This window comes from Taudactylus pleione, unplaced genomic scaffold (assembly GCF_031769625.1).
Source record: "Taudactylus pleione unplaced genomic scaffold, aTauple2 ptg001827l, whole genome shotgun sequence".
Lineage (NCBI taxonomy): Eukaryota > Metazoa > Chordata > Amphibia > Anura > Myobatrachidae > Taudactylus > Taudactylus pleione.
The window spans coordinates 2,087,406-2,114,678 of NW_028286224.1; the positions used below are offsets into that span (position 1 = coordinate 2,087,406).

A 27,273-nucleotide genomic window follows, 5' to 3' on the forward strand; every position below is an offset into this window, starting at 1 on the left:
AGGGGGTGCCAGTATGAGGAGCCCGGTAGAGTAGAGGTGAGAAGTAAGACTGGTACACACAAGAATCACATTCTCACACAGAAGGAGACGGGAAACAGGTGACCAGGAAACATAGCCCATAGAAGCCAGGTGTGTCAGGGTGGGTGCCATGTGGACCCTATGGACCTTGAAGAAAGAGAGTTAACGAAGGCAAGTTTTACCATATATCTCTCATTTTCTTCTTCAGGGTTTATAGGGCTCCACAGGTGGAGCTGAGTGGAGAATCCGGTGTTCAAATGAAACATCCTGAGAGGCAAATGTATCGAAGGCATAGAACCTAAGAAAGGTGTGAATAGAAGACCACGTGGCCATCTTACAAAGCTGATCAGCTGAGGCGCCACCTCGAGCTGCCCATGAGGGACCCACAGAGTGAGTGGAATGAGCAGTGACAGTAGCCGGTACAGGAAGGCCTGCCTGCGTGTAAGCCTGTGAAATAGTCATGCGAAGCCATCTAGCCAATGTCTGTTTATTGGCTGGCCAACCCTTCTTGTGAAATCCACAGAGCACAAATAGGGAGTCTGTTTTCCTCAGACAACTGGTACGATCTACGTAGACAAAGCAGAGATGTGTACCTTCAGCGAAGTAAGGTGGAGTCCAAGATCCAATCCAGCTTGGAGGAAGGCCAGGACTCTAGAGACCCGAAACACATGAGGGTCATGGCTTCTGGCATCACACCATTGGAAGTAGGTACAGTCAGGTGCAAAAATATTGGGACATTGACAGAATTTTCATATTTTGGCCTCTATTCACCACCACAATGGCTTTGAAATGAAACAAACAAGATGTTCTTTAACTGCAGACTTTCAGATTTAATTTGAGGGTAATTACATCCAAATCAGGTGAAAGGTGTAGGAATTACAACGGTTTCTATATGTGCCTCCCACTTCTTAAGGGGCCAAATGTAATGAGACTATCAACTCAAAAGCTATATCATGGACAGGTGTGGGCTATTCCCTCGTTATTTCATTATCAATTAAATGGGTAAAAGGTCTGGAGTTGATTCTAGGTGTGACATTTGCATTTGGAATCAGTTGCTGTCGACTCTCAATATGAGATCCAAAGAGCTGTCACTATCAGTGAAGCAAGCCAACATTAGGCTGAAAAATCACCAAAAACACCAAAAGACCACGGAAAACAACTGTGGTGGATGACAGAAGAACTATTTCCCTGGTGAAGAAAAACCCCTTCACAACAGTTGGCCAAATCAAGAACACTCTCCAGGAGGTAGGTGTATATGTGTCAAAGTCAACAATTAAGAGAAGACTTCACAAGAGTAAATATAGAGGGTTCACCACAAGATGTAAACCATTGGTGAGCCTCAAAAACAGGAAGACCAGATTAGAGTTTGCCAAACAACATCTAAAAAAGCCATTACAGTTCTGGAACAACATCCTATGGACAGATGAGACATAGATCAACTTGTACCAGAGTGATGGGAAGAGAATAGTATGGAGAAGGAAAGGAACTGCTCATGATCCAAAACATACCACCTCATCAGTGAAGCATGGTGGTGGTAGTGTCATGGTGTGGGCATGTATGGCTGCCATTGGAACTGGTTCCCTTGTATTTATTGATGATGTGACTGCTGACAAAAGCAGCAGAATGAATTCTGAAGTGTTTCGGGCAATATTATATGATCATATTCAATCAAATGCTTCAGAACTCATTGGACGGCGCTTCACAGTGCAGATGGACAATGACCCAAAGCATACTGCAAAAGCAACCAAAGAGTTTTTTAAGGCTAAAAAGTGGAATGTTATGCAATGGTCAAGTCAATCCCCTGACCTGAATCCGATTGAGCATGCATTTCACTTGATGAAGACAAAACTGAAGGGAAAATGCCCCAAGAACAAGCAGGAACTGAAGACATTTGCAGTAGAGGCCTGGTAGAGCATCACTAGGGATGAAACCCAGAGTCTGGTGATGTCTATGCGTTCCAGACTTCAGGCTGTAATTGCCTGCAAAGGATTTGCAACAAAAAGTATTAAAAAGTGAAAGTTAGATTTAGGATTGTTTAGTTTGTCCCATTACTTTTGGCCCCTTAAAAAGTGGGAGGCACATATAGAAACCGTTGTAATTCCTACACCGTTCACCTGATTTGGATGTAATTACCCTCAAATTAATTCTGAAAGTCTGCAGTTAAAGCACATCTTGTTTGTTTCATTTCAAAGCCATTGTGGTGGTGAATAGAGGCCAAAATATGAAAATTCTGTCAATGTCCCAATATTTATGCACCTGACTGTATGCCATACTTTATGGTAAATCCTGGCCGGCTTATGCGCCCTGAGCATAATCTGAACCACAGAGTGAGAAAAACCTTTAGACCTCGGAAGGGATGTCTCAAAAGCCATGCCATTAAAGACAGACGATCCAGGTCCGGGTGAAGACAGGGACCCTGAGACAACAGGTCCGGCTGCTGAGGTGCGTCTATGGAGAGGCTCCGAAGATCTGAGTACCAATGTCATCTGGGCGATGCTGCAGCCACCAGCAGGACAGTGCCACCGTCTTGTTTGAACTTCCGAGTGCCTCCTTGGTGATTGATGTAGGCCACTGCTGTGGTGTTGTCGGACTGCACTTGTACAAGCTTGAGGGCTTTGTAGATGGCTCGGAGTTCCAATACGTTGCTGGCAAGGTCGACTCGGCTGATGTCCAATGCCCCTGGAAAGTGTGTTGACCAGACACTGTGTCCCAGCCATGGAGACTGGCATCCGTTGTAAGGAGTACCCAATCCAGGATCCAAAAGGGGCGACCTGTGTGTTAAATGGGATGACTGTAGACACCAGGAGAGGGACAGATGAACCTCTGGAGAGAGAACAATCGTTTGAGTCTTGATCCGATGGGGCAACCCATTCCACCTGGACAGGATTAGCTGTTGCAGGGGACTGGAGTGGAACTCAGCGTACTTCACCATGTCAAAGGTGGATACCATGGATTCTAGAACTTGCATTGCTGAGTGGATTGACACTCGGCGACTGCGTAGGAGTCTGCGCACATGTATTTGCAGTGTGGAGATCTTGTCTACTGTCAGGAAGAGTCTCTGATCCTGAGAATCCAAAAGAGCTCCCAGATGAACCATCCTTTGTGAAGGATTCAGGGAGGATTTCTTCCAGTTGATTAACCAGCCGTGCTTTTGTAGGAAGGCAATGGTTACCTGTAGGTGGTGTTGAAGCACCTCTGGGGAGCTTGCTAAGAGCAAGAGATCATCCAGGTATGGTAGCAGCCGGACCCCCTGACCACGCAGGTGGGCCGCCATGATAGCAATAATCTTGGTAAACACCCGTGGATCTGTAGACAGTCCAAAGGTTAGAGCCTGAAATTGGAAGTGTTGCTGTAGTATAGCAAGATGGAGATATTGCTGATGAGAGGGCGCTATAGGTACATGTAGGTAAGCGTCCTGAATATCCAGAGATACCATAAAGTCCCCAGGCTCCATAGCTAGGATAATAGAGTGTAGGGTTTCCATCCTGAACCTGGGTACCCTGATGAACTTGTTCAGGAATCTGAGGTTTAGGATAGGCCAATGAGACCAATTTGGCTTCTGAACCAGAGAGTAGAATAATAACCGTTCCCTCGCTGTGACAGCAGGACTGGAACTATAACTCCTGCTTGCAGCAAGGACTGAATGGCTTTCTGGATGAGCAGGGCCCTGTTCGGGTCTGATGGAAGGCCTGTGTAGAAAAATTGGTGGGGTAGCCATCTTAGAAATGAAAGGGCGTACCCATGGGAGACCACTTCTCTTACCCAAGGGTCTGTGGTGGTTTGTTGCCAGCCTTGTGCAAACTGAAGAAGTCAGCCTCCTACTCTGGGGTCCCCCAGGGAGAGGCCCATCAGGCTGAAGGCTTGTCCTTGGATTTTGAAGCAGGATGTCTGGTGGTCCAAGTCTACTTGGTCCAGGGCTTAGCAGCACTAGTGGAAGCTGACTGGCTAGGAAAGGACTGATCCTTAGGCTTTCCTTGGGGATGAAAGGACCTAAAGGATGTTGTCCTAGGTTTTGCGGTAGCTGCTGAAGGCAGAAAGCCAGTCTTTGATGCCGCTAATGTGGCTACAATCTTCTCTAAGTCTGGGCCAAATAGAGATCCCCATTGTAAGGTAATGCTTCTAAGGCTTTCTTAGAATCTGCATCCGCCTTCCATGACCGCAGCCACAGAATGCGGTGGGCAGACCCCGCCGTGGCTGAAGCTCTAGAAGCTAGGAGACTGGCATCCAAGGACACTTCTCCAATATATGAAGCTGCATCTCTTATGTGAGCTACATAAGACATCTGATCCCGAGAGGCGTCTATGGGAAAAGATTCTCCAAGGGCGTCTGCCTAGCTCTGAATTGCTGTAACCACCCATGCATTAGCCATGGTCTGGCGAGCAATGGCGTCTGAAAGAGAGTACACAGATTTAAGGCCAGTTTCAATCTTTATATCCTTAGGGTCCTTTAGTGAGAAAACTGTAGGGATAGGTAATGTAGCGCTTTTAATCAAACGCGTGACATGGGAACCACCGCTGGGGGAGTCTCCCATCTTGCACAATGAGCTTCAGGAAAAGGATAACAAAAAGTCAGGTATTTTGGGGGCTGAAACCTCTTACTAGGCATCTGCAAAGCCTCTGCCATGTGCTCAACCAGATGATCCGAGATGGGAAACTCTGCTGAAGCCACTTTTTGTCATTTAAATAGTCGGTGCTTTGATTTGGGGGAGAGCTCATCATCTTCTATTTGCCAGATAGATCTAACCGCTCGCACCAAAGCAAGTATATTAATTTTAGACTGAATCTCTGCTTCTTCCCCCGAAGGGGGCTCAGTATTAGAGAGATCAGCATCTTCTGCCTCCTCAGGTGACACCTCAGAATCTGAGAGCGGCGTAGACTGTGAAGATAACACAGGGCACTTAGTAGTCTTATTGGGTAGGGGCTTCTCACCTTGCAACATATTTTGAAAGGTTGTACAGGTAGCTGCCAGACTTTGTACTGAATTAGAGAGTAAGTCTACCCATGGAGGGGGCATAGAAGGTACCTGTATTGCTTGTACCTGTTGTGGCAACCCCATAGGGGGAATTACAGCCGGTCTGCTAGGCGGTCCGCAATAGTGGCCAGCACCTGAGAAAAGGAAGCCTGGGGGGGCTCCTGAGCCAGGGCTGGGGGGGTCTGATGGGCCTGGTGGGGTATAACACTTAGCACATAGCCCATCCTGTATTAAATCCTCCTCATTTAAGCCTGCATCACATTATTGGCATGAGAGCAGTAAGCAGCTGCTTGCTTGCGACTCCTTCCTTTGCCTGACATAGCTGCTGAGTATTATAGCACACAATATGTTTATTGTCTACCAATACCAAAATGGCAACTGTGAGTATACACTTCTAGAGTGACCAATATATCATGTTGTCAGCAGCTTTCGATCTAGTGCTGAGCTAACAAAATCAATTGCATTAATGTCGTTTAATGCAGTCTCTTATTGGGAGTCAATATGTTGCATAAAAACACCTTGGTGAATGGTGTTTTTTCCATATTCATCATTTGAAACCAGTGAGATGGAGAGAGATGGCTCTTTTATAAGTCAATCGTTTCATTTTTAAATAGCAATAGACAGCAATCCCTCCCTCCCTCATAGCACCTTCCCCCAGCAAAAAAAACATGTATGTGTCATACATTTGACAAAATACCTAACAATATTAGGACCATGTAAGTATATGCCTGCTTACAAATATAGTATGCTTGAGAAGATCAGTTATAACTAGGGGTGAGCGGGTTCGGATTTCTGAAATCCGAACCCCCCCGAGCCCCCCCGATCCGAGTCCGATCCGAGTCAGGCTCGACTTTTCCCGCCTGACTCGGATTCTGAAATCGAGGCAAAACGTCATCTTCCCGCCTTCCGAGTCTCGCGGGTTTTGGATCCTATATAAGGTACCCGCGTCGGCGCCATTTTCTCACTCGGCTGTGGACAGTGAAGAGGGAGGGTGGGAGTTAGGGCTGGCTGGGCTGTGTAGTGTAGTGTAGTGCAGAGTAGTGTTGTGCTGCGCTGTGCTGCGCTGTGCTGCTGTTGTCCACTACTTCAAAGTCCATAGGGGCTGGCTGTGTTGTGCTGTGCTGCTGTTGTTAATAGGGGCTGTGTCCACTACTTCAAAGTCCATAGGGGCTGGCTGGACTGTGTTGTGCAGTCAGTTCTCCATAGGGGCTGTGTCCACTCCAAAGTCCTGTGCAGTGTCCCAGTCCTAAAGGGGTGCTGTAGTGTTGTCCAGGGGGTGCTCTGTCCATCAGGGGTGCTCCCCCCAAGTGCTAAAAAAATAATATTTTTTGTGTGTTTGTGAATTGTGTGCGCAGTAGCCGCACGTGCATCAACAAAGTAGTGCCAAGCGTGCGCCTGTGTCATAAGTAAAGGGCCGGCTGGCTTGACCGTTAAAGGGTGCTGTAACCCCCAAAGTACATTCCAGTCCAAACCAAAAAAAAAATTATTTTCTGTGTTTGTGAATTGTGTGCGCAGTAGCCGCACGTGCATCAACAAAGTAGTGCCAAGCATGCGCCTGTGTCATAAGTAAAGGGCCGGCTGGCTTGACCATTAAAGGGTGCTGTAACCCCCAAAGTACACTCCAGTCCAAACCAAAAAAAAATTTATTTTCTGTGTTTGTGAATTGTGTGCGCAGTAGCCGCATGTGCATCAACAAAGTAGTGCCAAGCGTGCGCCTGTGTCATAAGTAAAGGGCCGGCTGGCTTGACCGTTAAAGGGTGCTGTAACCCCCAAAGTACACTCCAGTCCAAACCAAAAAAATATATATTTTCTGTGTTTGTGAATTTTGTGCGCAGTAGCCGCACGTGCATCAACAAAGTAGTGCCAAGCATGCGCCTGTGTCATAAGTAAAGGGCCGGCTGGCTTGACCATTAAAGGGTGCTGTAACCTCCAAAGTACACTCCAGTCCAAACCAAAAAAAAAATTATTTTCTGTGTTTGTGAATTGTGTGCGCAGTAGCCGCACGTGCATCAACAAAGTAGTGCCAAGCGTGCTCCTGTGTCATAAGTAAAGGGCCGGCTGGCTTGACCATTAAAGGGTGCTGTAACCCCCAAAGTACACTCCAGTCCAAACCAAAAAAATATATATTTTCTGTGTTTGTGAATTGTGTGCGCAGTAGCCGCACGTGCATCAACTAAGTAGTGCCAAGCGTGCGCCTGTGTCATAAGTAAAGGGCCGGCTGGCTTGACCATTAAAGGGTGCTGTAACCCCCAAAGTACATTCCAGTCCAAACCAAATAAAAAATTATTTTCTGTGTTTGTGAATTGTGTGCGCAGTAGCCGCACGTGCATCAACAAAGTAGTGCCAAGCGTGCTCCTGTGTCATAAGTAAAGGGCCGGCTGGCTTGACCATTAAAGGGTGCTGTAACCCCCAAAGTACACTCCAGTCCAAACCAAAAAAATATATATTTTCTGTGTTTGTGAATTGTGTGCGCAGTAGCCGCACGTGCATCAACTAAGTAGTGCCAAGCGTGCGCCTGTGTCATAAGTAAAGGGCCGGCTGGCTTGACCATTAAAGGGTGCTGTAACCCCCAAAGTACATTTCAGTCCAAACCAAAAAAAAAATTATTTTCTGTGTTTGTGAATTGTGTGCGCAGTAGCCGCACGTGCATCAACAAAGTAGTGCCAAGCGTGCTCCTGTGTCATAAGTAAAGGGCCGGCTGGCTTGACCATTAAAGGGTGCTGTAACCCCCAAAGTACACTCCAGTCCAAACCAAAAAAATATATATTTTCTGTGTTTGTGAATTGTGTGCGCAGTAGCCGCACGTGCATCAACTAAGTAGTGCCAAGCGTGCGCCTGTGTCATAAGTAAAGGGCCGGCTGGCTTGACCATTAAAGGGTGCTGTAACCCCCAAAGTACATTCCAGTCCAAACCAAAAAAAAAATTATTTTCTGTGTTTGTGAATTGTGTGCGCAGTAGCCGCACGTGCATCAACAAAGTAGTGCCAAGCGTGCGCCTGTGTCATAAGTAAAGGGCCAGATGGCTTGACCATTAAAGGGTGCTGTAACCCCCAATGTACACTCCAGTCCAAACCAAAAAAAAAATTATTTTCTGTGTTTGTGACTTGTGTGCACTATGGCTGCACGTGCATCAACAAAGGAGCAGCGCCAAGCGTGCGCCTGTGTCCCATAAGTAAAGAGCCGGCTGGCTCATTTCTTAAAGGGTGGTGTAACCCACAAAGTGCACTACTCTCCAGCAAAAATAAAAAAATATTTTCTGTGTTTGTGTGCGCTTTAGCCGCACGTATATATCAATATAACATAAATGGAGGACCAAACTTTCTCCGATAAAAATAAAATAGGGAAAGATCAAGAACCACTTCCTCCTAGTGCTGTTGCTGCTGCTGGGAGTTGGTCATCATCTCAGAGAGGAAGTAGGAACATCACTACTTTTACTAAACAATTGACCCTCCAACAGTCCCTAGCGATGAGGATGAAGTACGACAGCAGTCATCCTGAAGCAAAACGTATAACTGAGGCTTTGACTGCTATGTTGGTGTTAGACGTGCGTCCAGTATCCGCCATTAGTGCAGTGGGATTTAGACAATTGATGGAGGTAGTGTGTGCCCGGTTCCAAATCCCGTCTAGATTCCACCTGCATCCTCAAAGCAGCAGCGACAAGCGTGCGTCTGTCTGTTAAAGGGTGGTGTAACCCTCAAAGTGCGCTCCACAAACAATAAAAATATTCTTCTTTTTTTTTCTGTCTTTGTGAAATGTGTGGGCTGTAGCCGCACCTGCATCCTTAAAGCAGCAGCGACAAGCGTGCGTCTGTCTGTTAAAGGGTGGTGTAACCCTCAAAGTGCTCCAAAAAATAAAAAACTATTTTTTTAATGTGTTTGTGACTTGTGTGCGATGTAGCCGCACTTGCATCCTCAAAGCAGCAGCGACAAGCGTGCGTCTGTCTGTTAAAGGGTGGTGACACCCTCAAAGTGTGCTACACAAACAATAAAAATAATCTTCTTTTTTCTGTCTTTGTGAATTGTGTGGGCTGTAGCCGCACTTGCATCCTCAAAGCAGCAGCGACAAGCATGCGTCTGTCTGTTAAAGGGTGGTGACACCCTCAAAGTGTGCTACACAAACAATAAAAATATTCTTCTTTTTTCTGTCTTTGTGAATTGTGTGGGCTGTAGCCGCACTTGCATCCTCAAAGCAGCAGCGACAAGCGTGCGTCTGTCTGTTAAAGGGTGCTGTAACCCTCAAAGTGCTCCAAAAAATAAAAAACTATTTTTTTAATGTGTTTGTGACTTGTGTGCGATGTAGCCGCACGTGCATCAACATAGTAGCAGTGCCAAGCGTGCGCCTGTGTCATAAGTCAGGGGCTGGTTTGGACATCCGGACTGAAGGACGTGCCAACAATTTCTGACAAGTCTACTGTCACTGCATATGATACTGTCCTCAAAGCAGCAGCGACAAGCGTGCGTCTGTCTGTTAAAGGGTGGTGACACCCTCAAAGTGTGCTACACAAACAATAAAAATATTCTTCTTCTTTTTTCTGTCTTTGTGAATTGTGTGGGCTGTAGCCGCACTTGCATCCTCAAAGCAGCAGCGACAAGCATGCGTCTGTCTGTTAAAGGGTGGTGTAACCCTCAAAGTGCGCTCCACAAACAATAAAAATATTCTTCTTTTTTTTTCTGTCTTTGTGAATTGTGTGGGCGTAGGAGGTTGCTTCCACAAAATGTGGAGAAGATGATGTTCATAAAATGAATTATCAACTCTTCCAGGGAGACCAGCCTCCAGAACGTACAGAGGGACCTGTGGTTGTGGATTCCAGCGGGGACGAATTAATACTCTGTGAGGATGAGGATGTACACAACACTGAAGAGGGTGAGGAATCGGTGGATGAGGAGGATGAGGACGACATCTTGCCTCCGTAGAGCCAGTTTGTGCAGGGACAGATTAATTGCCAGCTTGTTTTGTGGGGGCCCAAACGAACCAATCATTTCAGCCACAGTCGTGTGGCAGACCCTGGCGCTGAAATGTTTGGTTTGTTAAAGTGTGCATGTCCTGTTTATACAATATAAGGGTGGGTGGGAGGGCCCAAGGACAATTCCATTTTGCACCTCTTTTTTTTCTTTGCATTATGTATAGTTTGGGGCCTAGTTTTTCAAACTGCCATCCTGTCTGCCACTGCAGTGCCACTCCTAGATGGACCACGTGTTTGTGCCGCCCACTCGTATCTCTTAGCATAGTCATCCAGCTACCTCGGTGCAACCTTTTGGACATAAAAACACTATTGTGAGGTGTGAGGTGTTCAGAATAGACTGGAAATGAGTGGAAATTAAGATTATTGAGGTTAATAATAGCATAGGAGCAGAACAACCCACAAATTCTGTGATTTTAGCTGTTTTTATGCTTTTTTTTCAAAAAAATACAGATCCAAAACACAAAACCCAGAACCCAAAACACGGAAGGGTGGTTTTGGCAAAACCAATCCAGATCCAAAACACGAAGAAAGATCCAGATCCAAAACCAAAACACAAAACACGAAAAGTGGCCGGTGCACACCCCTAGTTATAACACTGTATCTAACCATTACTTCCTGCTAAAAGTCCTAGGCATTAAATAAATTAGCTGTTGCTGTGGTCTGTTACGACAGGTGAAGATTATGTGACACTAAAGACATGTGACTTCCTACAGTTTCTTCTTGCCACAGTTTCTCATACTGGGAGATTTATCAAAGCTTGGAAAGAGATAAAATGAAGAGAGATAAAGTAACAACCAATCAGCTCCTGTCATTTTTCAAACGTAGTCTATAAACTGACAGAAGCTGATTGGTTGGTACTTTATGTCTCTCCACTTTATCTCTTTCCAAGATTTGATAAATCTTCCGCATACACTGAGCATGCTCCTTCTGTTACAAAGGAAGGTCTCTCATTAATGCTCACTGATGTTTATATCTTTCAAGAGGATGGCACATATAAGAAGTCAAATATAAAAGAAACTGTATGGTAAATGTAACATGTTCATTGATATACCATACTTACCTACTCTCCCAGAAGTTGCTGGAGGCTCCCGAACGTTAGGATAGCCCCCTCACACTCATAGGAATGTCCCGATCTTCCGCATCCCACCCACTTCCTAGTGAAGTGGGTAGGATGGAAGGAAAATTGCCGGCAAGTGCCACTCTGTATAGGGGGGGGCGGAGCCACAGGACACAAAAACTCATCATTTAGCCCCACCCCTCCTTGCGGTCCTGTGATTTGCGACAGTTTCCCGTGATGGGGGAGGGGGGGAAGCAATCGGGAAGCCGAATGCCTATATACCGGCAGCCGGCTTCCCGACTGTCTTATCCCGACAAGGGTGAAATGCCGGGCGTCTAGATGTAGACGCCCGCATTTCCCCGACGCTGGGAGACCAGCGCCCCCGGCATCACGATCGTAGTGATGCCGGGCGTCGTGAGCGGACAGCCGCGGTGGGGGAGGGTTAGGTTTAGGGCTCCCGGGGGGGACTTAGGGTTAGGCACCCCCCTGGGAGGGTTAGGGTTAGGCTAGGGGGAGGGAGGGTTAGGGTTAGGCACCCCCGGGGGGGACTTAGGGTTAGGCACCCCCCCGGGGGACTTAGGTTTAGGTAGCGGGGAAGGGGGTGGTTAGGGTTAGGCACTTACAGGGGGGATTAGGGTTAGGCACTGGGGGGGGAAGTTAGGGTTAGGCACCCCTAAGGAGGGTTAGGGTTAGGGGGGTTAGGTTAGGTTAGTGGATACTTACCTATCCATGATCGGGATTTCCAGCGCTGTCGGGCTTCCGCTGCATCGCACTCTGCTCCTGTCGGGCTGCCGCTGACGGGAATCGAACCGCCGGCCATGCGGGTATTTCATACCCATTCTAGGGGGGGGTTAGACTAGGAGCCCTGTCTCGCCCCCTGAAGTGGCCAGTATCGTCTCCTCTCCAGGTATCACATGATGCCGGTAGTGTCATGTCCTGTCACTGGGCCATCGGGGAGCCGGGTAATTCCCCAGCGGGCCCAACTGATCTCAGGCCATGCCCCTTTTGCTAAGAGGACGGGGCTTTGCAGGCCTTGATCGGAGGGTGGTGCTTCGTGGACCGCGATCAGGGGAAGGGGTGATTGCTGTCCAGCATGTAGGCAGAGCCTGATTAAGGGAAAGTAGACAGAGGATTCAGTACTCTCTCAGGTGGCCCCCTTCCTGGTGCACACTGACGTCACGGGCCCTCCCTCGCATGCAGCAGAAGAATGTACAGTACCTATCAGCCAGGACATAAGGGGGAAGGTTTAGGGTGCAGGAAAGGGGAGGTTTGGTTCAGGCAATAGGGGAGGAGGTTAGGGTTAGGCACCAAAGAGGTATGGTTAGGGGTAGGGGTAAGGGTTAGCGTTAGAGACCTTTCCTTGTTGGGATGACGCTGATGGATCCCATACAGAACCCCTTTTCTGGTGTCTAGCAATAACAGTGTTTGTATCTTTCTATCACTATTTCACATAATCTTGTTGTAGCAGAACAACTTTCATACACATCTAATACTGTAAATAAAATAAATTAATTTGCACAAGTGTTCCTTACCTTCACATGACTCTAATATGTGGACTACATCTCCAATTTGAAGGGAGATTTGTGGTGACCTGCAGCTCGTAAAATTACATATTGCTGCATGGGGAGAAAAGAAAACAGTTTGTAGAATTACAGTATTGTATGCAAAGGCACATAAACACCTTTTGTTTTATCTGCTATTCTTAGCTTACACTGCCATCCAATGGTCACCACCTATACTGTATCATTCCCATTACATTTCCATGAAAACACACAGTACATCTCTAAAATCATAAAGTTATCAGTAATATCATGTCCCCTGCACACACGTTATAATCAGGTTACATGCATTTATCTATATATCTAATTGCTTAGAACAGCAGATCTTAGTACAAGTAGAACATAAATATTTTTACAACATAGCCAAGATGAGTTTAAAATTGTGCTACTATGACTTTGTACTGTGTCATTTATTGAGCTTCTCACCAGGTGAATGAGGTTTTAGTGAATATTGTCCGTCTGGTGTCATCCACCTTCAACGCCATGTTAACCTTGATCATGGGCCAAATGTAATAGGGTGAGAGTTTAGAAAATGTGACAGTTTAGCAGTAAAACTCTCACACTATTACATTGATCAAGTTGTATTTTCAAAACAGGACACACCTGGATGAGAGTTTAAGGGGCATACTGTATGTATCAAAACTTGATGTGAGCTAAAATTGTGAAATATATATCACCAACCAATCAGCTCCAAACTATCATTTCTTAAACACAGCCTGCAAAATGTAAGTTAGAAGCTGATTGGTTGGTGATATATATCTCACAATTTTATCTCACATCAAGCTTTGATACATATACCCCTAAATCTTGAGAGTTTTTTGAGTCTGAAATACATTGGCTGAGTTTAAAAATGTGAGAGTTTTCTCGCACATTTTCTAAACTCTCACCCTATTACATTTGGCCCCATGTGTTTATTTCATAGCCTTAGAGAGTGCCAAAAGCAATATTTCTAGGGAGGGGTTTTTAAATACTTGAAGAGGGCATAATTAGCACTTAACCAGCTATAATACACATCATACGAAGTACAGTATACAGTAGTTACAGCATGTAAAAATTCTGACATATACAGGTCCAGCAATCACAGTATGCCATTATTTGCGGAAGTAGGGCCATCCTGTCGGAGCTGATAGTTTTTATTACAGATGTGGGCTCCATTCAGTGCTTAAAGTGGTCATAGAGAAGTGGTGGAACTCACCACCCTCTCAGTGCTTACTGTAGGCGTGCACCAAAAAAGGGGCGTGGTCTCAAAAGAAAGGGGTGTGGTCACACAATATTATTCCCAATTCAAATTACCCCATACAGTAGCACAATCTTGATTCACCCCTGATTCACATTACACCACATAGTAGTGTCCCTTATTCATGTATGACAAATAGCAGTGCCCCTTTTAGACAATGCCCACATTTGTGCCCCTTATACACAATGCCCACAGTAGTAGTGCCCCTAATACACATAATGCCTATAGTAGTAGTGCCCCTTATACAATGCCTACAGCAGTAATGCCCCTTACACATAATGCCCACAGCAGTAGTGCCCCTTATGCTATGCCCATTGTAGTGGTGCCCCTTATGCAGTGCCCCCAGTATAGAATCCCCATATTCAGTGCCCTCAGTAGTGGTGCCCCTTATGTAGTGCTCTCAGTAGTGGTATTGCCCCTTAAGCAGTGCCCATAGTGATAGTACCTCTTATTCAGTGACCCCAATACTGGTGCCTCCTATGTAGTGTCCCCAGTAGTGGTAGTGCCCATTATACAGTTCCCCCAGTACTGGTAGTGCCCCTTATGCAGTGCCCCCATAGTGGTAGTGACCCTTATGCAATGACCACAGTGGTAGTGTCCCTTATTCAGTGACCCCAGTAGTGGTGCCCCTTATGCAGTGCCCACAGTACTGGTAGTGCCCCTTATGCAGTGCCTCCATAGTGGTAGTGACTCTTATGCAATGACCACAGTGGTAGTGTCCCTTATTCAGTGACCCCAGTAGTGGTGCCCCTTATGCAGTGCCCACAGTGGTAGTGCCCCATATGCAGTGCCCCTTATTCAGTGCCCCCAGTAGTGGTGCCCCTTATGCAGTGCCCCCAGGAGTGGTGCCCCTTATGCAGTGCCCCTATGCAATGCCCCCATTAGTAATGCCCCATGTAGTAGTGCCCCCATTAGTAATGCCACCTGTAGTAGTGCCCCCTGTAGTAATGCTCCCTGTAGTAGTGCTTCCTGTAATAATGCCCCCTGAGTAATGCCCCCTGTAGTAGTGCCCCCATTAGTAATGCCCCCCGAGTAATGCTCCCAGTAGTACTGCCCCCAGAAGTAATGTCCCATATAGTGAAGCCACTTATGCGACAAAAAACCCCCAAAAAACAATACTTACCTTAAGCCCCGCTCCTGCGTCCGCTGCCACCGCTAAGCCTTGCTGCTCCTCTGAACTATTGGAGAGACGTCCTGACGCCTCTCTCTCAGCCCGGCAAATGGAGCGGTGCTGGGCTGAGGTGTGTCGGAGGAGGCAAAACTGGTTCCGTCTCCAAATAGAAGTGACGGAACGCAGTTCCTCCCTGTTCCGGCTCACTTTAAACCCTGGCTCCATTCCATTTCATTTGAGCAAGTTCAGGAATCTGGGGGTCAGAAAAGGAACCTAACACTGCCCTGGACCATACTTGCTGACTATCCCTTATTGTCAGGGAGACTCCCTAAAATAGTAGCAATCTCCCTGACTCCCTGAATACAAGATAGCAGTGCCGATAGCCTAGGCTCTGTATGAACGGTCAGTTCGCCTGGCCATTCCGCCCGCTGCAGCTTCCACTATCGACAGCTACAGCCTAACGATGCCCTATCCCCACAGCAGGGACAGCGCTGTCCCTGCTGTGGTGGCTGCCAGCTCCAGGGCTGCACGCGGGATCTCGCGATACTTGCGAGATCCCGCGCATGATCGGTGGAGCCGGTCGGGACTGAGACACATTGCATCAGCACTAGGCTGATGCGCTGTGTACTCAGGCAGGGATCACCGGAGGGTGGAGTTAACACTCCCCCCTCTGGCCGATGAGATGTTCATACATTTCATTGTTAGTGCTTCCTGCTTCGCCTCGGTAAAGAGGCGAAGCAGAAAGCGATATAGCTGCACTTAACATGCCACTATAATACACCTCGCCCCATGATCCCTATAGCAACATGCATTTTCTGAAAAGTATCAGTGTATTTTCATCAACAATTAGATCTTACTAACTGCTCCGGGGCTCGTTTACATTTGGATGTAAATCAGTTTTATGACACGCCTCTCAGATGTAACAGTACACACCCACTTTACTGCCGCACTCATAGGTGCTGCTTTCACAATCTCCCTGAGATGATTTGTCAAAAGTAGGCAAGTATGCTCTGGACATATATATATACCGACTAGTCTCCATATGTACTGGATAGTTTATTATTATACAGTATTAATAATTGACCCTATAGATGGTCTATATCAGTGCACCCCTAACAGTGCATGTTTTTCATATCTCCTAGTTGGTGCACAAGTATATTCATTACAGACTGACATTTAAAAGATCAACAGGTAGCGCTAATTATTTAATTTTTGACACTGAGGGGTTCTTAAAAACATGCAATTTTAATATTTTTATTGTGGTCATCATGGTGTGGGCAAGGGAGGGGGGTTCCAGTCAACCTGGAACCCCCCCCCCTGCATTTGCCTATGTTGAATCTCTCACTACATTCAATTGTTAACTTTGGTATGGTATAACAGTCATATGCATGTGGGTAATAAATGAGATAACTTCCTTCCAACACGGCACCACTCACGTTCAATAAGAGAATAAAAAAATACACATAGCTGATTGAAGTCACACAAAGTTAATCAAAGTTGCCACACAATGGTGAATTGGTTGAGAACATTTTGGGTAGTCAACACGACATAAAGCTTGTTTGTTGTGAAGAGATATATTTGTCCATGTGAACTTTGTAAGCTGCTACTTAAATTGTTTAATGTATTTCCAGACATCAATGGGCATGGTGTGAAAAGGTACAGTATATTAAACCCCCTAGTGGTTGATATCTGCAGTTAACCCATAAGATTATAATTAACTCTAAATACTTATCTAAAAATACACAGGACAATCAGAGTTGAGATTAATTTAGGGAAAATTAATTTGGACCTCATTTAAAATTTATTGCAGTTAGTATGGTGATGGACAACAAAGAATGGACATATTACAACAAGAGCAAGCATGCAGATCATTCATTGGTGTTCAACTCTCCTGAGAAGCTTGCCCAGATGAACTGTGGGCCTGATTCAGACCCGGACGCTATTTACGGCCACTCGCTGGCTAAAAGGGGCCGGCTATTTAAATCATGTGCTCGCACTGCGTCGCGTAAAGGCACCCACTAAGTAATAGCGAGCGGCCGCACTATGCACTCGCGCCTGTATAAAGAAGCCCCTTTGCCACTCACAACACACGTCATCTCCGGCAGTTGTAGGTTTAATCAGGAACATCGAGAGCCATCGGAACTGCTTGCAGCGCTTGTGGTAGCCTTTTCCCACCACAACATTGCGAGCAGTTCTGGATAAAATACAACCCAGTTACGTGTGTAATGACACTACTTTGCTAATTATGCACACCCATCAAACGCCGTTCTGACGGTCGGGCATGCCTGTGTTCGCACATCCACACCCCAGTTTTCAAACACCTTGCCCTGTTACCACCCAGAAACGGCACTATCTGTCACTCAAAATAGCGGCCCGACTGCGGGCTGCGGGCGAGCACTTTCCCATTGTAATGACTGGTTCACGCACATTGTGACTCATACGCATGCGCAAATTGCGAAAAATCACTCAATGCGAACGAACGCAGCATAGCGTCCGTGTTTGAATCAGGCCCTGTGTCATTTCCCAGGAGGTACTGATTGACCTGTAATTGAATAAAGGAGAGCGCACCCATCTAAAACAGCTAACCAATAAACTGAAAACGTCCGTTCTTTCCACCACAACACAAACAAATACTCCCTCTAGACATTCTTTAGTCTACAACCAAAGCAAATGAAATGCAAAAAAAGTCTAAGAAAAAGGAGAGTTAAAATAACTGTTAAAGGGCCACTGATCCTCCAACCTCAGGTTTAACCCGGTTCACGCAAGGAGCCTTACGCTCCTCTAATATCACGCAGTTGTTGATGTTTGCTATATTACATTATCCAAACCACAAGAAATATGGGTGGACCATAAGAAGAATGAGACCTGGAAATAAGTTTCTATTTTGTTAAATACAAATGCAAAGCCAGCTACTTTGTGATGGTGAGTGCTAGTATTCTTTTATTTCTGGAATATCTTTTAATTGTGTATATGAATAGCTGAGATGCTGTAATGATAAACTTGCCTACACTCCCAGAAGTTGCTGGAGGCTCCCTATTTTTCAGGTAGCCCCCTGCACCCCCGGAAGTGTAGGCAGATCTCCCACATCCTGCCCACTTCCTAGTGAAGCGGGCAGGACTGGTAGATTTAGTGGGGAATTTGTGGGTCCGGGAGGGTTCTGATTGGAGAAACACCCAGAGCTGTGCGGTAAATGCTGAATAGAAAACATGAGTCCAAACGCATGCAGTCCAAGACCCTGATCATGTTCAGAAAGCCTCTAATCATGGAGATTCTCTGCCACTGTAGAAAGCAAGACTCATATGAACGGTCAAAAATGCTAATTGTTCTTCAGTGATGATGTCCCTCACACAAACTGTACAGATTTACCCAGTGTCTGAAGATGTACTTCAAAGGATTTTCCACCTTGGAATTAGCATCAGCCAATCAGAGCATTAGGAGCCAGTAAGTGTGTATGAAGGCTATCAGTGGTAGCTCCAGAGGTGGAGCTGCAGCACAGCAAAAAATTTAAATAAGGGAGCCACACCAACTACCAGTGAGTCCTGGCCAGCGATGTTTGGCAGTGTTTGGGGTGACAGTTGGTGTGGCTCTTCTATTTGAATTTTGGATGCGCTGCAGCCCCACCACTGATGGCTACACAGAACAGTCTAAACATAAGTAGTCCTAGGGGGAAGAAAGGTAATGTTCTTTCCCTGATCTCATGAAATCTGGAAAGAGGGTCAAACTATATGGCTCACAAAAATTGTGACAGTCTTGACCAAAAAATGTTTCAGGTAGTGCACAGAATTACGCAGTGCTGTCATGATTTTCTTGCCGTCATTTTTAATTCTTATAAATAATTCCAGAAACAGAAAGAAATCAGAGAAGCCACTCTAAAGCGGCCATACACGGTGCAATAGGCACCGTGCGACTCGACAGGGGATCCGACCTCCGACATATCTGATGGTCCCCACACACTGTGCGATCGGATGGTCGACCGCCCTATATGCCGGCTCCCCCCGCATAGCGCTGCATGGGATTGCACATCGCATCCCCTGATCGACTGAACCTGCAGTAAGATCAGGGGGTGCGATGTAGGACCCCACGGGTGCACGCTCGGTCCGACATCGGGCCCATACACGGTTCGATGTAGCAGCCAAATCATACCAATCAGTCAGATCGGCTGCTTTATCGTACTATGTATGGGCCGCTTAAATCTTGAATACCGGCACATTTTCCAAGTACCAGTAACTTTCTTCCTATAAAAAAAGAACTGGACCTGACAGGTGTAAAAAGTTGACCCAAAGATACATTATGTGTAGTGCTCCTCTTGACCCTTCTAGACTTCTATCTCAGTAGCAATATTAGTATCTACTTCCTCCCGAGCATAAGTTACAAGCTCCCGCATGAGGCAGGGACACATTCCTGTATACCCAAATGGCAATATTCAGAGCCGCAACTAGACTTTTTGGTGCCCTGTGCCAGAAAGAGCATCGGTGTGCCCCACCTCCCAACCTTTTCAAATAGGGACATAAGACTAAACACCCAAAAAAAAGGCCATGACCTCATGGGGAAGGGCCAGGGAAGAGATAGGGGAGCCAGGACATGCTGGGGATTAAAGAAAGGGAAGCTACAAGTGAGAATGGTAATAAACAGAAAATTGACAGGCCCGGACACCACCACCTGCCCTGCGGTGCCCTGTACCATGGCACAGGTCGCACTACCCTAGTTATGCCCTTGGCAATATTTCCTACGACTGAAATTGATGTATTTTTGAATGAAGAGAAGAGTAAATATGTTAACATGAAAATGCTGCTTTTTATTATTGCTTCTTCTCACAATGTCCATAAACGTAAATTGTTCTTTGTGTATAGCTACTTATTTTTTAATTATAATTTTGACCAAAAATCCCCATAATTTCCTAATAACTATTTGGCCTTATAAGTAATAAAAAAGCAAAGTGCAAGTATGTCCAACTTTGGGTCTGATTAAGAGATGGACGCTAATGCAATTGTCTTGCAGATAGAGCGATTGTTTGTCATTGAGCATGCATTGCAGTGCCCGTGTGCGAAGGCAGTATTGCGATCACACTGCGGAGTGATTGACAGGGAGTGAGTATTTGGGGGTGTTGACGAAGGTGTGATTGGCGAAACGCAGGCGTGCCTGGCCGTTTGAACGCCCATGGGCGTGCATAAATTATCCCATGAGTTTGCCCCGCACATGTCAGTAGTGCTGACAAGTCTGAGGCTGTTCAGACCAGCCGCAAGGGCTGGTAAGCGATGGCGTACACAGGTAAGAATGTAGCACTGTGCGTCCCTATGAATGGGTGATCATTTGAACTATTACCATATTTTCGCAGCTGCAAACGCATTAGCGTCCATCTCTGAATCAGGCCCTTTATTCTTAGCAGCTAGCAGAGTTCAATATCAGCTTTATTAGCAACAAATTATATTTGCTAAATGAGAACTGGTCATATACATTTATACTCTGCAAACAGCAACAACTATTTACTATAGCTACTATCCTACATTTTGAGCCCTTGTTATTGAATTATACATCATTTTAATTATAGTATATCAAAATAAGACATCTTTTTCTAAGTCATTGCCATGCTTTTCACTTTTGGGTAAGAAGTCTAAAGGGGGGAATTCAATCAGCCACAATATTTTTTCGAGGGCCAAAAATTTTAGTTTTTTGCTTTTTAAGAAAAATTTTGCTATTTTTTTTCGTGGTATTCAATTAGCCCCCCTTTTTTGTTCTCAAAAAAATATCTATTTTTGGACGAAAACACATAGAATCCGTGATAAGTTCATGTGCCTATGTATTTTCACTGCTGGCATCGTGAAAACAGGCTATTTTTCTGTTTTTTTTTAAATGTAACCTACTGAGGTCCCAAAAAAAACAGTCCCCGATAATAGCTGTCAATGGCACGACTTCAGGGCTAATTGAATAGCCGCGGACGATAAATTACCCTGCAGTAATTTACTGCAGGTAACTGAATTACACCCTAAGCATTTGAGATCATTTTAGCCCTTTTCGCAAAAACAGGGGAAAAAACTATTTGCACAGTAATTTTTTGGGTTTAGTGTCTCTTAATATTCACACATCTAGTAAAAGACTCAGGTTCTATGTATTTCTGCTAGGGTTATGTTAATTAATAAATATGAACAAACTCTATTTATAATTGACATGGGCGTCGGAACGAATTTATGTTGGGGTTCCATTCCAACGCCCCTGCGACCCCTCTCCCCTCCTTTCCTACCCTCCTCTCTCCCTCTCTCTTACCTGAGTGGTGGCCGGAGACGGTCAGGGGCTGTGCTTTATATCAGTAGGCTGCCCAGCCCTGCACTGCACGGAGGAGGAGGTGTAATGCGCGGTGTTTTAACATAAAGACTGCACATTACACATCCTCCTCCGTCCAGTGAAGGGGCCATGCAGCCTATTGCTATAAAGCACAGCCCCTGACCGCTCGCGACTGCCGCGCCTTTCAAATGTTTGGGTGGGGGCGAGGCGTCCCCTTGCCCATCTCCCTTCTGATGCCCATGCATACTGATATGGAGAATTTTCAGTCAAAAGACTCAAAACAGTGTCACTGAAGTTTCTGTCTGACCACATTAAGGGGACAGAAGATGACATGGGCCAATGAACGGCAAATGTGGAGTCATTTTGGGTAAGGGGGTCTGGCTAGCTATAGGGACAAATGAATGCACCTCCCTATTCCCTTTTTCCCTGTGATATGGTGTAAACATGTTTTACCAGGAAATGTAGGACAGGATCTGGAGAAAACTAACTTGGGACACAATACTTCAGGTAACGCAGAAAAAGAGAGGCCACAGGCCAAGGATAGTCCTCCCCTCAATGGGGATATTGATTATTTATATGGTGCCACATAGCGCCACGCAAAAGGGTAAAACATTCAACACAGTGCATGATTACAAACTGATTTGACTTGCACAGACAAGAACATACCTTTTAAATTTATACATAATGACATAATTGCAGTGCTTAGTTTATATATTTATATTGAGATTAGAGCTGGGAAAGGGCATGTAAGGCTGGGTACACATCTGACAATGTGTACCCTGCCCAACGTCGCTAGTGATACACACTTGCCAATGCCGGGTCTGATGGTGAAAATATGTTGAATGGAAATATGAGGTAATGGCAGCTCAGGGGGGCCCCACCAGTGGCAAACGCAGTGGGCCATTCAGGCTCTATATGCCTCCCGGCGACACCTGTTCCTAGCCGTGCGGCCAACATGACTTTGTGATGTTGTCTGTCAAAGGAGAGGAGCCAACAGGAGGGTAAAGATCAAGAAGAAAGTAAGGTAAGTAAACTACTGGGCAGGGGGAGCACAATAAAATCCATATAACAGGGACGGGGGAGGATGTATATGTAACATATAATAAACACATACAAATTTTGTTAAGTCACCCACTATTTTAGCAAAACATTTTGCTCTACTCTTAACAATAGCTAGAAATAAACACTCGGAGACATATATGGATTTAAAGAGGTTACAGCCGAAATTTATTGAATTGAATTAGAATTGTAATTGAAAGCTCGGTGGCAGCAAAAGCGATGCTCCTGGGCCACAGCCCGCTAGGAAAACTGACTAACATAAATAAAGAGGGCGGATCCCTGCCCTAGCATAAACTGGCCTGAAATGGTACCACTTCCCTCTAATTGGTACAGCCTTGACCCCTCCTTAAGATGATGGCCTAGTCCTCCCTTTAGGAGAATGACTAACTTGCCGCCATCAAGAGGAAAATGCCATTCAGGCACTCTTAACGCCATAATAGGCCGCCCAGGAGCACTGCTTACCGCCAGACTGTACCTCCACCTGTTGGAAGGAAAAATGTACAGGGAAGTCACACAATCCTACCAACAAAACATTATACAATCCACATATGTCTGGTGGGTGGCCAAGAGGAAAATGGCTGCTCAAAGTTGGCTTTTTATATGAAATGGGGGAGGCGTTGCTCACTGCTGTGCTATCATAGGCCTATATTTCTAACTGACAGATCCTAGCTTCGCCCTCTGAACCCTTAACCCCGTAACTACAGACAGAATCCAGCAAAATCCATAACAAAACAGGGATGCTTATGTGTCCTCAAACTTAATTTAAGTATTCGGAATCTTATATGTTAAACCAAAGACCTTTTTTGTTTTGCTAGATAATGCGTGTCTGGGTATACTGCATACCGCACTCAGAAAAGGCAAAAATAGGCAATTTTGTTCCCACCAGCTGACTGATACCATTTAAGATCTAACTATCTAAAATGCCTCAATGTGATGCCCTGGAGAAAAACAGGGACAGGAAACAAATTTGACAGGGAAGTCAGGGACAAAATGTGTTTTAGTAGTTTAATCTACATCAAGAACATGAGATTGGGTAGGGTGAAATATAGGTGGTAACTATTAAATCCACAAAGTGATTTTAGGTGGCACTTCTAAAGAAAATCCTTCAATTAAAAGTCAAAACACATTTTAGAATAGAATAGAACACGGCTGTCATTTAGAAACTGCTGCAAAACTGCCACCAAACCCCCGGGGTTTAGAAGGGGAAGGCACATTTAGAAAGCATATCCAATTTTAAACTAATACTGATTTTCTGCCTAAGTCCAGGGTCTGACCCGAGATTTGGAACACAGGGCCCGATTCAGATTCGCTCGCTAAGATGCACATTCTCGCTGCTGTCGCTGGTATACATTGTGCGCATGCGCATAGCCTAGCGAAAGTTCACAATGCACTCGCTCGCTGCGCATAGAGAGCCCAGCAGAGTGAATGACAGAGGAAGCCGTTTGTAGGTGGTAACAGGGGCTGGCCATTAAAAACGGGGGAGTGGAGGTGCAAACACAGGTGTACCTGAGCATCTCAACGGCGTTTTAGAGGTGTGCATAATTAAAAGACACCATCATAGTACACGTAACCTGGCTAGTTTTTACACTGAAGTGCCCGCAGTGCTTGCGGCAGGGTATGGTCAACCTCAAGCGATGCTATAGCATCCGATGTACCGATTGTTGGATACACTTCCTGGACATGACGTGCATAAGTGGGCATCTTAAAACAGGCTGGTGGGTGTCTGCATACACTATTCGCAAAAAATACCGTGACATAGTGTCGACGCATGCGCCGACTGACCGTCACTGCTACCCCCCGGCGCTAAGCCCCACCCCCAGCAACCCCCCCTTCCTCAATAGCACTTACCTGCAGTCATCGGTGTTCCAGTGATGTCTTCCATGCCTCCGGTCAGCTGACATCCCATACTGCACTGGGACACGGTCACCTGATGACTGGGCCGCAGTGCACTATAGGAGACCAGCTGACCGGAGGGAGAACATCACCGTAGTCCCGATCACCGGTCCCTGGAGTCAGGTAAGTACATTTTTTTTGTAGCAGAGATCAGCTTGCGGTCTGTTTAGACCACACAGCTGATCACTGGGACCGGCTCCGGACTCTGGGCCTGATTCAGAGCCGGATGCTCTGACCAGAGCGCTCGCTCTGAATCAGTGCCCTCCTACCTTAAAATGGAGCGGCCTCCTGGCCGCTCGAATAGCTGTGGGTGACCACCCACAGCATATGCGAGCGGCCAAAAAGATGGTTGCGATGGTCAAGACCATCGCGACCATCGGGCTTGCGACGAGACCCTTGTGGTAGGGTCTCGTTGCCGCAAGCCCTGGAGTGATTTTGGCTGTATCAGAGCCAAAATCACTCCCACTGACATCACTAGTGATGTAAGTGTGGCCGGACTCAGACGGTAGGCGTTCCCATGGGTACGCCTCCGTCTGGCAACCACGCCCCCGGCATGCCCACTAAAGGGGGCGTGCTGTCAGTCACCATCGACAGCACGCCCCCTTTAGTGTGAGACCCATAACGACGGCTTGGCCGTCGTTATTCGGGTCTCGCGCATGCGCACGACGGAGCTCCCTCCGTCGTGCGCATGCGCATTGGGGGAACATCGTCCCGCTTGCGAGCGTCCTGCGCTCGCGAGCGGGTCTGAATGACCCCCTCTGCTCTGTCCGTTACAGCAGAGTAGGAGCCCGGTAACCGGGGGAGACCCTGGATAACACCACCTCCAGGTGGTGTTATTATCACAGGGCCTCCCTAGGTATTTTTTTCACTATTTATTTTTAGTAACTACCAGGCAGATCACATTTCCCATTACAATTATGGGAAATGCGAACTGATTACTAAAAATAAGTGATACTTAGGGGTTGGAGTAGAATTTTACGAATTGTGCTCCAATTGCTCTGTAATAACTATAGGTGATACTAAAATAATGTGAAAAGGGTGTGAAAACACCCCTTTTCACTTTATTTTAGTAAAAATAATGATAATAAATAGAGCCGATCATCTCCAAGCACTGGGAAACCAGGAAGTTCCCATGCTGTAAACGTTTACACTGCAGGGTTTCACTGGTCCTTCCCGTGTTAAACCCTGCAAGTTACCTGGGTTGGATTGCCGGGTCACTCGACCCGGGAATCCAACCCTGGCCCCTTTTACACCTAGAAGCAACTCGGGTTAACCCTGAGAATTAGATGCCCAGCATTTTTCTCCAACATAAACCAACCAGATTTCTCCACATCCTAGGATGTTGTATAAACTTTTAGAATGTAAGCTCTTACGAGCAGGGCCCTCTTCCCTCTTGAGCTTCTCCCTACTTTAGTTTCATCTACTTCTTACTCTCCACTAGGGCACCTAACACTTGGTTGCTTATGCTCTGAAATACTATTTACTCTTTTTTACAGTTACTTCTTAACCCTGAGTGATGTCGTTAAGTACATCCTTAATCTTAATCGTGTCGTGTCATAGAAGACTGGAGAAACATTTAATGGAAGACATATTAAACACATTTTATTTCGCCTATAATTCCAGACTTATGGGACACCCAGTATATATATATATATATATATACATATATATAAAATTAAATTAAGTTTCATATAAGTGAGTTCATTTGAAATATCTAAAATCAATTGCTCAGTGTTTTATATATTTACTAGTTAGCAGCCCGCCTAAATGACGGGACATTATCGCACCAGTGAAAAGTCCCATTTCAGGGCTTAAATGGGTCACTTTTCGGTAATTTCTGCTCGCCAGCTCGGGGTACCCTCCAACATTTAACAGTAAAAAAACGGTACAAGGGGCATGGCCACAGGGGACTGACTGTACATTGGGGGCTGGAGGCAGCTGGCGCTGGATGGTTACTGTTATACTCTTAGGCTGGGTACACACCTAAAGATTTTCTGTCCAACCATCCAGCTAGTTGATTGGTTGGAATGAAAATCTGGTAACGTATGGGAGTAAATGATGATCAGCAATTTGCTCCTAAATGCCAGAAAACAGATGAAAATGGTCGTTCAGAAAAGTTTGTTAAATGTTTGATCTAAACAATTTGTTCAAACAACAGTTTTTGTCCATTTTCCGGCATTTGGGAGCAAATTGCTGTTTGTCATTTGCTGTCATACCTTACCAGATTTTCATTCCAACCCATCAACTAGTTGGATGATTGGACAGAAAATCTTTAGGTGTGTACCCAGCCTTAGAGTGCACTTTGAAGTTATCTCTATATATCACTGGGGGCTGGGGGCCATCCGGCGCTGGATGATTACTGTAGTGTAGGTGTTATGTAACAAGAGTAATCGAGCCTGCACCGGCTGGCACCCTGCCCACAGTGATATATAGAGATGAACTTCAAAGTGCACACTAACAGTAAATAGCCAACGCCAGCTGCCTCACTACACACAGAGCCTGCAGACAGCCTGTCAGTGTCACTGAGCAGCGCTGCGGGAGTCAGTGTCACCGAGCAGCGCTGTTAAGAAATCCAGAATTTGGTACAAACCGTCACTGTGCTGTTTGCTGATACAGACTGCAAAAAAACGGTACTGTACCGCCTAAACGGTACTGTACCGGCTAAACGGTACAGTTGGGAGACGGCGGCTGTGCAACGCACTTGAATTCCCCCCAGATAGAGGTGAGGAGCAGCATTAGCCATATATGACGAAAGCAGTGACAAAACTAGTAGGAGCGTTGGAAGGAAAAAGATGGAGAAATCATCCTGCTGTGAGCTGTATTGCTGTGGATGTTACATTTCTCATTCTGTTACACTTGTGGACATATATACCGCATGTTCTGGTACGGAGTTTTAGAATTGTTTTAAAGGTTTGCTGATTAAATGTTATCGATTCATGCACTATTGCTTTTGTAGAATAAAATAACAGCTTATTCGAGACAAGGATCACAGTGCTTTTTATAAAATCGGTCTGATCACTCGTACATAGGACTTATCATCGAACAAATCTTTAAACAAAAACCGACACAGGAAGTGTGGCTTTTAGGACAGTTGCTGGCTTACTTCCCATACTGTTACAATTAGTTT

At 45.9% G+C, this 27,273-nt stretch overlaps 1 protein-coding gene across 1 annotated transcript in view; it reads right to left on the reverse strand.

Moving 5' to 3' along the window:
- Positions 1-27,273, reverse strand: part of DOCK2 (dedicator of cytokinesis 2) — a 966,148-nt gene that overhangs the window by 916,162 nt on the left and 22,713 nt on the right. Inside the window, exon 2 of the mRNA XM_088465050.1 lies at positions 12,541-12,624. Within this exon, the coding sequence (XP_088321176.1) occupies positions 12,541-12,624 (84 nt within the window). The remainder of the gene's footprint in view (positions 1-12,540; positions 12,625-27,273) is intronic.